Genomic DNA, 12,159 nt, shown 5'->3' with positions numbered 1-12,159 from the left:
GAAAAAGCATTCAGTTTCTTTAAAAAAGAATTGTAATAGAAGAAAAAGTAAAAAGAATCACCATTGTAAAATCAGGATGGTAAATACCTTACAGGGTAATTAGATTCAAAACATAGAGGATCTCTCTAGGCAAAACCTTAAGTTACAAAAAGACACAAAAACAGGAATATCCATTCCATTCAGCACAGCTTATTTTTCTCAGACATTTAAAGGAATCAGAATCTAACGCATCTCTAGCTAGATGACTTACTAAGTTCTAAGACTCCATTCCTGTTCTGTCCCCAGCAAAAGCATCACACAGACAGAGAGAGAGGCTTTGTTTCTCCCTCCCCCCAGCTTTTGAAACTATCTTGTCTCCTCATTGATCATTTTGGTCAGGTGCCAGCGAGGTTATCCTAGCTTCTTAACCCTTTACAGGTGAAAGGGTTTTTCCTCTGGCCAGGAGGGATTTTAAAGATGTTTACCCTTCCCTTTATATTTATGACAGGGACTTAGCTCAGTCTTAAACTAGGCAGGGCTTCTGCCAACAGACCCATTGACACCTTTCCTGGTCTCCTTCTCCCATGGTCTGGACTATGATGCCTCCTTCCCCAGGGCTACAGTTCCTCTGCTGGCCACTGAGGGCAGCATGACACAGCTACACAAATAAAAGCCTGACAGTCAGAAAAACTGCCTTAAAGGGGAGGTATCCAGGAGCATTTGGGGTAGGGATGTGGGAGAGGTGGCGGCACCGAGGGAGGCAAAGGTGCAGAGAGATGCAGATGGGTTGAGGTGAGAGAGGGGGGAGGGTTGACCTCCCCCAAGAGCCATCCCCCAAGAGCCTGCTTGGGGCTCCAGTTGCAAGGGATGTCCAGGAGCCAACCCCATAGCCCAGCTGCAGCCGGCTCCCCTTGCCACCTTGTTTCTCGTGAAGACAGAGGTGCTGCTGAACACGCAGCAACTAAGGGAGCTGTCTGCCTCGTGGGGGGGCATGGCTGTGGGCTGTCACTGCATTTCCTGTGTTTGTCACTTTTCAGAGAGAAGCAGAGACAGGGCCAGTGACTGAGCTAAGAACCCAGCTCCCACCCCAGAGCGACCGGCTCCGCATGGCGCTAACTCTCCTTCTGCCTGTGCTGGGTAAGTGGCCTCCTTTGGCCTCCATCCCTCTGTCTATCTATCCAGAGATCCCCCCAACCCATCCCTCCATCCCTCTCCACCCCCGTCCCCTCCCAGGAGCTCTCACCCCATGATGGTCCTCACTCGATTGGGGAGCATGGTCTATTGGTCACAGCCGCAACCCCTGACTGCAAAGGGGCATGCAGGAAGGGGAGCCCCCCCACCCCCACCCCCGCTCCACCAGGCTCCAACCCAGGGGCCTTTGGCCTACCAGTGGTCTGGCAACCAAGGCTGCTTAAGGCTGTCCTCCCTGGGCCAATTCCTCTCATCCCCAAATGGGTACGTTTCATCCAAAGCTTTCCCATGGTAGGGAATTCCAAACCCAATAAGTAAGAGGGGGTTACCAATGTCCAAGCTTCACAGGTGGGAGGGACAGGGATACTTCCCTCTCTGATTGTCTCTGGAGGGTCGGGGGGTGTCCTCCCATACCTCAGGGAGGGACCCTTTGGGCAGCTGTGTCAGAGCCTTAGGCATCCCTCTTCTCTGCTCTCCTGGAGCCAGGGTCTGCAAGTCTGCTCACCTGCATCTCTGCCCCCCAGATCAGCTTCTTGCCTGTCTTGTAATGCCTCCAGCAGACCGAGCATTTGCTGCATGTGTGGTGGGGCACAGGGGAGGGGCTGGCTGAGCCCAAAATAATCCCTGAACCCCTTGTGGCCCAGCGTGGGGTTTCTACACCCATCACATGCCCCTTTCCAGCTTCTCTCCTGGCCCGTGTTCATAGGGTGACCAGCTAGCGAGTGTGAAAAATTGTGACACTTTTTTTCACGGTGTGCAGTATAGTTCTCTATAGAAAACGAAGCCCCAACTATCGGGTCCTGTCGGGACACCTGGTCACCTTAGCTTTCCCCAACTGGGCGTGACGTCTCCTGTCCTTGCTAAGAGGCCCTTGCCAGAGAGGAGTGTTGGGTGGCGGGCGCACTCTTCTCTCGTCCCATGGCAGGATTTGAAAGTGCCAGTGGGTGGGGAACATTGGGGGTCCCCCCTTCTAGCCCTCTCCCCTCCCCACGGGCGAGATGTCTTCTCTGGAATCCAGCAGTACCGTCACTTGAGATTCCTGGCCAGGGTTACCCCGGCTCATGAGGGTCATTTGTCCTTCCTCCCAAGATCTGCTGTACCCCACCTCCAGAGTTCTTCCCGCCCTCACGCTAGCCCATCATAACATCTTCCCCCCCTTAACGATGTCCCTTCCTCTTCCATTCCCGTGTCGCCCCTCTGGGGGCTCTGACCTGTTCTCCTCTCCCGCGCAGCCTGTCTCCCGACTGTCCCACGGCTGGTCTCACCCGCAGGTAATCGTCTCTCCTGCCTTCCTGAGATGCTGCCTCCGGGGTTGGGGGAGGGTCTTGGAGTGGGGGAACCTCCCCTCTGATCACGCTGCAGGGGTTGCAGGTGTTACGCAGAGGTAGGCCTGTTGCATTTTCCTGCGATCTGACAGATGCAGCTCGGACCCAGCCTCCGGTGGACGGGACTAGAGAGCATCCCTGCCTGAGGCCTGTTTGGTGAGATGAGTTTGTGGGATGTCAGTTCCCAGTGAAACAGGGGCTCCCCAGGGTCGCTGACTGCTCCCTGCACTGACGGCCACAACAGAGGGCCTTGGAATTCCATGGGGAAAGATTGGGGGAGGTCCCAACAAGCCCCCTTCTCAGCATCTGTCTCTCCTTTAAGCTGCAGTTCCTCGGCTTCCCCCCCGACGCGCTCCACTGGCCAGAGAAGTTTGCAGACACGGAGCTGTGGGGCGAGGGGAGCGAGTGGGGTTGGGATTTGCCAGTGAGATGGGCTGACTGAGCTACAGGACTGGGGGGCCCTGCTGGGTCTAACCTGGGCCAGACTCCAGCACTGGCTGTCGTATAAAGCCCTCCGTGATTTCAGATGCCAGCCCCGTCACTGACTGCAACCCCACTGGCGGGTCTCTGACCCTGGGCCGCGCAGGGCCTCCCAGCAGCCCTAGGCCAGTGCACTCAGCACGACCATCTGCCCAGCCCCGGCATGCTGAACGCTGGGTTGTCCAGCTGGACGTGCTGGGCCCGCCGAGCTGGGCAGATGGATCCATCCAGACAGGGCCAAGCCATGTCCGTAGCTGTCCATGGTGCAGGGGATACTTGAGAGCAACGGGCCATGGAACTTGGGCTCCCCTCTCAACGGACGAGTGGTCCATTCAGGGCAGGGGATGGCACATTTTGAGGGACCCTTTGGGGGGCACATGCCCGGGCTGCCCACAGAGCCGCCAGGCGCTGCAGAGCCGATACCTTCAAACAGCAATTGAAAACCAGGCTGCAAAACCCACCCCAGTCATGGAGGAAACCCATCCCCCTGCTCACATCCGGCAGCACTTCTCACCGTCCTCTCTCACCCCGCAGCTGCAGTTCTGCACAGACGCTGCCTCCCATGGGCCCTGTGAGCCACACAGCTCAGGAGAGGGAAAGGGAGCTGGTTCACATGGGCAGCACGTGAACTGCCCATTTGGGGAGGCTAGTCCCCAGCCCATCCCTTCCACCCCCTTCCCTGCCAGAGTCCCAGCCCCCCTCCACATGGTCAGAGGAGCCCTGCCCCAGTCGCCCTGAGTCCCGGCCTAGTCTGGGGCCATGGGGAAGAGTACAGAACCATGAATGGGCCTTGGGGCAGAGCGTGGGCAGGGCCACACCTGGCGGTTTGGGGAGCCTTAGCCTCCCCTGGCCTGTGATAGCGACCTCCCGTGCTGGTGGGGCTGGGAGGACCAGCTTGGATCACATGTGGGGTGAGCCAGTGGGATCGGCCTATGAAAGAGAAACGCAGTTGTGCCCTGGGGGCCGTGCTGGGCGCTCCAGATTCGGACAGATCGGCTGCACTCGGAGCTTTGTGGAGGCCGCTCACAGACAGGTGGGAATGAGCCACCCAAACAGAGAGATCCCGTAACCACCATGTCCTTGGCTTTCCTTCTCTCCCACCTCCACAGAGTTTCCAGACGTGGCTCCCCGGGCCCCGGCGCTGTCTGCGAACCCCCACAGGCCCGCCTACCTCCCCGGGGAATCCCTGAACCTCACCTGCTCCGTGCCCGGAGGGGACCAGGTGGTGCAATTCCAGCTGTGGAAGGACGGGGAAGCACAGCCCCCCACGGACAGCCGCGGGCAGCGGGTTCACAGCTTCCCTCTGGCACAGCTCAGGGTGCAGGACACTGGAACGTACACCTGTCTGTACTGCTTACGGCAATCCAAGGGACAGAGGCAATCCTGGAGGAGTAACCCCATCTCCGTCTCTGTCTATGGTACCGTGAGCACCTGCTCTGGGGCTGCGGTTCTGCGGGCAGATTATTAAAGATTGAGGGGGAGGAGAAGAGCAGTTTCCTTTTCTGCGGGGTGGTCACAGGCTGGGAAACTGAGCCCCGGGGTGGACGATATTCTCCCCAGCAGATGTCAGGGCAGAGATGCAACCTCCAATGGGTTATCAGCGGATGGGGGGGATGTTCCCACTGGGTTATGAGGGAGCGTAAATTTACCCGTGGTTTATCACAGGATATTTCATAGATGAGGAGCTCAGTCCTGGGCTGGCAGATGGGAGGAGAGTATACTGTATGTTCCTATGCTGGGGTCTTGCTACCACCTATTCCCTGCTGCCCCACTCCCCCGCAGCACTCATCCCGTCTCTAGTCCAGACCCCTCCAGCCGAGCAAGAGTCATCTCCTCCACCCAGCGTTGTCCAGCCCCCTTTCCAGGCCTCCACCTCTCCCTAAATCTCCAACCCTGTCTACACATCACCCTCACCTGTTCAGCTCCCGTCAGGGTACAGATTCCCCACCCAAAACAGGAAGCGGATCTGGGAAGGAGATCCCAAGCCGCGTGGGGGCTGCCTGGTTGGAACTGATGGTGGACGTGGGGACCGGTCGGGTGTACGGTTGTAGGTACTGGTGAAGGAAACTTGGGCGACACGTCCTGCCCAGACAGAGCAGTGCTGTGCGGATGCCAGTGACGCGGGAGTTCCTGCCTCCATCACTGGTGATTCCATTGGGCTGCCAAAGCTTTTGGCAACTGTGTGATCGCCAGCCACGGCCCATCAATTCCTTGCTAAACACGGCATCGGAATTTGTCGGTTTTCCACCCAACGGAGGAAGATGGTGAGACTCAAAACCCGCAATCCGCTGCTTTTCAGCCTTCCTCGGCGCCCGCGTTTCACTGCCACAAAATAGCTTAATAGTCCCTGTTGTTCAAAGGGGGGAACAAGGAGATCCAGGGAATTACAGACCAGCCGGCCTAGCTTCAATACCTAGAAAGATACTGGAGCAAATTATTAAACAATCAATTTGTCAGCACCTGGAGGATACTAGGGTGAGGAGAAAGAGCCAGCAAGAACAAATCATGCCAAACCAACTTCATTTCCTCCTTCGATAGGGCTCGTGACCTAAGGCATAGAGGGGAAACCGTAGACGTGATATATCTTGATCTGAGTCAGGCTTTGACACAGTGCCACATGACATTCTCAGAAGCAAAGCAGCGAAATGGGGTCTAGATGAAATTACTATGAGGTGGTTGCACAACTGGTTGAAAGAGCATACTCCAAGAGTGGTTATCAATGGTTTGCTGTCAAACTGGGAGGGTGTATCTAGCGGGGGTCCCACAGGGTGGGTCCTGGGTCAGGTACCATTCAATATTTTCATTGATGACTTCAATAACGGAGTAGAGAGTATGCTCATAACATTTGTAGATGACACTAAGCTGGAAGGGGCTGCAAGCACTTTGGAGGGCAGGTTTAAAATTCAAAATGACCTGGACAAATTGGAGAATTGCTCTGAATTCAACAAGGTGAAAGTCAATGAAGACAAGTGCAAAGTACTTCACTTAGGAAGGAAAAATCAAATGTGCAACTACAAACTGGAGACTAACTGGCTAGGAGGTCGCACTGCTGAGGAGGATCAGGGGGTGATAGTGGATAACCTGCTGAAGATGAGTCATCAATGTGATGCAGCGGCACAAAAGGCTAATTTAATTCTGAAGTGTATGAACAGGTGTGCCGTAGGTGAGTCCTGGGAGGTCTTTGTCCCATTCTACTTGGCACTGCTGAGGCCCCAGCTGGAGAACTGTGTCCAGATCTGGACCCTGCACTTTAGGAAAGATGTGGACAAATCGGAAGGGTCCAGAGAAGAGCAACAAAAATGATCAAAGGTTTAACAAACCTGACCTCCGAGGAGAGGTGACAAACCCTGGGAATGTTTTACACTTGAGAAAAGAAGATGGAGGGGGGACCTGAGAACAGCCTTCAGACATGTTACAGAGAGGACGGGGATCGATTGTTCTCCATGTGCACTGAAGGCAGGACAAGGAGTGATGAACTTCACCAGCAGCAAGAGAGATTGAGGTTAGATATGAGGACAAACTTTCTAGCTCTAAGGGGAGTTGAGCTCTGGAATCCGCTTCCAAGGGAGCTTGTGGAATCTCTATCGCTGGAGGTTTTTAAGACCAGGCTGGACAAAGCCCTGTCAGGGCTGGTCTAGGTTTACTAGGCCCGGCTCTGCACAGGGGGCTGGACTAGATGCCTTTTTGGGTCCCTTCTAGCCTGACGTTAAATTCCCAAAACATGCCGTGGCTGCTGCTCTCTGAGTGTCCATATCTCTCACAGCTACAAACACAAATTCAACTGCAGCCATGTGTGGTTTCATCGCAGTCTTTCTCTGTCTATTATTCTGGTGCTCCCAGGCCCCTCTCTCTCCCCAAAACACTTCTCCCTGGTGTAAGGGGATCGACACCATGGGAAGCCCTTTTCAGGGGTGGCCGGCTGAAGTGTAACCAGAGATGTGAGGTTTTTGTAGGGTGAGTCTGGAAACTTACGCTGGGTGATTCACAGACTCGTTGATTCCCAGGCCAGAAGGTCAGGCTAGTCTGATCTGTCGTAGGACGGAGAACGTCCTGTCCTAGGAGCTCATGACTGGGAGTCAGGGAGGGCTCTCCAGAGCTTGGGGAGAGGGCATGGGGATGCATATGAGACTCTCGTTCAACATTGCCGATTGAACTTTGTGTTTTCCAGACCATCCCACAGCCCCGTCCCTGTCCGTGAGCCCTCGGCACCCCGTGTACCTCCCTGGAGAAGCTGTTACCCTCCCGTGCATGGCTCCCCCTGGAGCTCACCCAGCTGCAGGATTCCAGTTCTCCAGGGTTGGTGGAAGGAACCTCTCATCTGGAAGCAATGACACCCACACCCTGAGCATCACGGGGCTGGCTGATGCTGGGTCCTTCACCTGCCTGTACTGGATATGCCCATCCAGACGGTGCATCCAGTCCTGGGAGAGCCGCCCCATCTCCATCAATGTAACAGGTGAGCTCTGCGCTGACTCTCACACGTTTCCCCCTTGGGTGTAGGGATAGTTTATTTGGCCGTCTTGCAGTCATGGATGCGGATTTGCTCTTGGTCTTGTTCTCCTTTTGCTGCTGCGTTGAATTTGACTCACTTTCTAATCAAGTCGCTCAGTTTTCCTCATCGAACTGGCAGCATTTCTCTCCTGTTCTGTGGATTTTTTTCTTCACTTATCTTCCCTGAAGTCTCTCATCCAATCGGATTGGGACTAAGGTGGCTGCCCATCTGCTGTCAATATGGCAGCCCAATATAGCCACCCAACTGCCAACAACATGGCAGCCCAACTGCCAACAAGGCCTCCCAACATGGCCACCTAACTTCAAGCAACATTGCTGCCTGATGAAGCCAGCATAAGTGCTCAAGTGCCTACAACACGTCTGCCCCATATGTCCTCCACAGGCAGCCTGACCGGGACGATCAGCTACCAACACATGCCAAAAACAAGAAAGCTCCACTTTGCTGGTCTCTTTGACTGTAGATACCTCTGGGGTCATGATGCCCTCAGTCAGCCTGGCCTCAAGGTTGAGGAAACCTCCATGGGCCAATGGGACTTTAGAGAAGGTGGGTGAGATGGGTATTTAACTATCAAAGCCCCTGCTGACCCCTCCCCATTGGGCTCCCCTCAGATCTGCCTTCCCAGCCATTGCTGAGCATAGATCCCCCATCCGAAGCAGTGAGTGAAGGGCTCCCCCTGCTCATCAGCTGCATGGCCCCCGGTGACACCGGCGACTGGAGATTTCAATTCTACAAGGATGGAGACGAGCTTGTTCCTGGGAATGTTGGGTTTGAGATCAGCACCACAGAGCCCGGCGCCAGCTCTGTGAATGTCTCCGTGCTCAGGATCCCCAGGGCCAGTCTCAACAACACTGGGGAATTCACCTGCGGGTACGAGGAGAACGTGAGCGGGAGGTGGGTCCCGTCCCGCAGGAGCCGGGCCGTGAATATCACCGTGAACATCGCAGCGACAGGTGAGTTTCCCTCTCCAGACAGTGTCTGCTCAGCTCCGATACATAGAACATCCCTCTTGGTTCCTGACCAGTCCCTTGTCCCCTTTTCTCTTCTGTCACAAGCAGCCTGGGCCCAACCTAGAAACAAGCTGCTACCATGTGGGATCCTCGTGGTTCTGGGCATGGCTCTGGCTGCCCTCGTCTGCTACTGCAGGAGGAACAAGAGAGGTACGTCAGGGAATCATAGCCACCGGACACTCCCAGAGCTCTAGGTATTTGACTCCCCCTTGCACCCCAAAACTAAGCCAAGACCCGCATGAGTCTCCTTCTCTGCACCCTGGTGAGTTGTTCCTTAACTGGCCACATGGGTGGTGTTGAGTGACATTATCAGAGTTTCAGAGTAGCAGCCGTGTTAGTCTGTATTCGCAAAAAGAAAAGGAGTACTAGTGGCACCTTAGAGACTAACCAATTTATTTGAGCCTAAGCTTTCCAATGAAGTGAGCTGTAGCTCACGAAAGCTTAGGCTCAAATAAATTGGTTAGTCTCTAAGGTGCCACTAGTACTCATTATCAGAGTTGAGCTAGCTGCCCCCGTGGGGCTCCCAGACCGCTCACCAGCTCCGGCGAAGGAGAGACTGGGATGGGGAATGGGACTGGCGTGGGAGCAGAAGACTCGACCAAGCCCCTGTAATATTCCCAGCTCACGAGGAGCGGGCAAACGCCGGCTGAAATGTCTAGGGTTCCCTCCAGCACAGGACTGGTGGCTCATCAGCGTGTCAACACGTGGTGGAAATGGCAAAGCACCTATAATAAGAAATGGTCATAGTCCTCGTTAAACTAAAAAGACCCTTCTCTTAGTCACTACAATATTGTAATGCCATTAGCAGCATCCAATACTTCAGTAGTGAGTCTATGGGGAACCAGTGTAAACACTGACTTGAAATGATGTTCTCTACCTCAAAATGAGAACCACTGAGGGGCAGGTCAATGAAAACATGTACACCCTACCAAGCATGTATGACTGGAAATAACAATGTATATACATTGGCAATCAATGGGTTGTAACCTGCACATTCAGGTGGCGGGGGGGAACCTGTTAGGAGTGTTCTGCAACATTTTATGCATTCAAAAATAGGCCATTTTATCCCCCATTTTATAAATGGGAAAATGAGGCACAGAGCGAGGACATGACTCGCCTACGGTCCACAGGAAGTCCATGGCAGAGTCAGGAATTGAACCTTTGTCTCCCAAGTTAAAGGACAATTCCCCAACCCCTAGAATATGCTTGCTTTCTACAGAGGGTCTTTTGCAGCTTGTTATGACTAAAAATAGTTTTAAATGATTTACAGGGCTAGGGGATATGGTCTGAGTTCAGATCAAGTGTTAGGCTTTAAGGGTAAGACTAGGTATTAGGCTTGTTAGGGGTTATGGTTAAGGTTAGGGGGAAAGGTTATGGACAGGGTAAAGATTATGAGTATAATAAAGGCTAGAGGTTAGGATTAAAGTCAGGAATTAGAACTAGGGTTAGATGTTAGAGTTAAGATTAGGTTTTATGATTGGGATAAAGGTTAATATTGGATTTCAGGGTTAAAATTAGATTCAGATCTTAAGGTTAGGTTCATAGATTCATCGATTCCAAGACTGGAAGAGACCACTGTTAGTCTAATCTGATCCCCTGCATAACAAAGACCAGAGAACTTCCCCCTAATAATTCCTAGAGCAGATCTTTTAGAAAAACATTCTATCTTGTTTTAAAAATGGTCAGTGATGGAGAATCCACCATGCCCCTTGGCAAACTCTTCCAATGGTTAGTTACTCTCACCGTGACAAATGTATGCCTTATTTCCAGTCTGCATTTGTCTAGCTTCCACTTCCAGCCCCTGGATCAAGTTAGAACTTTCTCTGCTAGACTAAAGAGCCAACTATTAAATATTTGTTCCCCAGTAGATAGTTATAAGTAAGTTTGAGGTTACAGGATAAGATTATGGTTAGGGTAAAAGTTAGGGGTTAGTTTTAAACTCAGGTGATAGGACTACATACAGATTCAGCAGTATGGCTAAGGTTAGCTTTTAAGATTATGATAAAGGTTAATGTTTCCTCGTGGGGTTAAGGTTCATTTTAAATGTAAGCGTTATGATAAAATTCTCTCTGTAAAGGAGTCACATTTACTGCTAAGAATAAGGTTAGAAATTAGAGCCAGCTGCTAAGATGAATGCTAAGAAAAGATGATGGGACTAAATTTCAGTATTGGAGTTAATGTGAAGGTCCTGGGTTCGGGTTAAGTTTAGGGAATAAGGGGAAAGATTTCAAAAACCTCAACTGTCTCCTAATTTCGGGGGTCGATGTTTCGTCAGTTCAACAAAAGTGAACCAATGAAATCTGAGCCCCCACGCCCTGGTCAGGGCAGTTCTCTCACCATGCTCTTCCTCTATCTGCGGTTTAGTTCCAGAGCCTTTGCAATATCTGAGGGGATCTGAGCCCGGGGAAGGCGATGGGGGACTGGACCCCAGGAGGTGCCGTGAGGAATTGAAACCCAACAGTGTCAGAGTGGAGCTACCAGAAGAGGTAACCGGGATCTCTTAACATCAGAGTTTCAAACACCTCCACAATCCAGAGCCTCCTTGAGCCTGCAAATTCCTTGCAGAGAAAATAGTCGGAGGGGGGGGCGGGAAATGAGAGTAACTGAAATGCACATTAGCTCCATCAACCTGCCGTTCCTGCTGGGGCCATAACCATGGGGGATAACTCTGCAAACTTCCACAGCTCCATCAGTTCCCTTCTATTCACCTTCACCATAGTCACACTGAGCAGCACTTTGGGACAGGAAGTGCAGGAGAACCCTGTATCCAATAGACACCGCTGGAGGGACTCAGACAGGCAGGATGGATCAGCTGATTTGGGGATGTGCTCCGCAGCTAGTGGGGGGAGTTCTGAGGAAACATCAGTGAGTGAGGGAGGCAGTTTTGAGTCTCATTAACTCCCCTTTCTGCGGAGATTGGGGCAGATGGGGGTGTTAGAAACTGACAGTGGTGGAACAGCCGCAAAGTAGGGGGTGACATACAGCATCCCCTACGCAACAGAGCAGGGCAGAATGGAATAAAGAAGGGGTGCGGGCGAGACACCAGGGTTCACAACGTGACTCATGGGGGGGAAGCGCCAGGGGATAGTTAATGATCGGGATCAGGTTGAGGGGATGGTTTGATATTTAGTTAGCACCCCCTTGGGGGGAACTGTGAATTCACCTCTCCCCTCATGGCTCCCCTGCTGCCCCATTCACTGTGTCTCTTCCCTCCTCAGGGCTCCGATGTGTACACACTCCTGACCTTCCCCTCCTCTGCACCGCCCTGAGCACCGGGGAAGGGGAATGGAGCATCGGGAACGGAGGGGTTGCTTCGCCACAAGGGGCTGCCCCGGGACTTCCAGGGAGCCACTCGGTGAGGGGCAGGGAGAGAACCCAGAAATCCAAATCAGGGGCCCTTTAACAATCAGGGCTCAGACACCCCAGCCTGGGCATCTCCCCCTGTGGCCAATCATCCAGCTGCCCTCATACACACACGGACAGGGTCGTCCCCGCCAACAGAGGCAGCAGGGACACACACACACACACATGGAGAAGGTCCCATCTCCTCCAACAGGGGGCAGCAGGGAAACACACACACACACACTTCCTACCATTCTTAACCTTTATCACTGTCTCTTACTTTCGCTGCATTTGCTGTTCCATTAACATTCATTCTCCAAGG

General features: G+C 53.1%; 1 protein-coding gene across 1 annotated transcript; it reads left to right on the top strand.

The window, feature by feature from the left end:
• Positions 1-46: 46 nt before the first annotated feature.
• On the top strand, positions 47-12,159 carry LOC114020748 (immunoglobulin superfamily member 1). Its single transcript, XM_037877248.2, has 9 exons — positions 47-79; positions 1,017-1,116; positions 2,403-2,441; positions 4,085-4,393; positions 7,144-7,431; positions 8,097-8,438; positions 8,544-8,645; positions 10,860-10,981; positions 11,714-12,159. Exons 1-9 carry the CDS (start codon positions 77-79, stop codon positions 11,762-11,764), a joined length of 1,356 nt encoding a protein of 451 aa, XP_037733176.1. The 5' UTR covers positions 47-76; the 3' UTR covers positions 11,765-12,159.

Source organism: Chelonia mydas, chromosome 13 (assembly GCF_015237465.2).
Source record: "Chelonia mydas isolate rCheMyd1 chromosome 13, rCheMyd1.pri.v2, whole genome shotgun sequence".
Classification (NCBI taxonomy): Eukaryota; Metazoa; Chordata; order Testudines; family Cheloniidae; genus Chelonia; species Chelonia mydas.
This window is presented reverse-complemented; position numbering and strand designations above follow the sequence as displayed.

What these genes read in the sequence shown, in the direction of transcription:
- LOC114020748 (XM_037877248.2), top strand. An exon ending in CATCTCCATCAATGTAACAG is followed by an intron (nt 7,432 to 8,096) that starts GTGAGCTCTGCG and finishes GGCTCCCCTCAG; the next exon opens with ATCTGCCTTCCCAGCCATTG. An exon ending in CGTGAACATCGCAGCGACAG is followed by an intron (nt 8,439 to 8,543) that starts GTGAGTTTCCCT and finishes TGTCACAAGCAG; the next exon opens with CCTGGGCCCAACCTAGAAAC.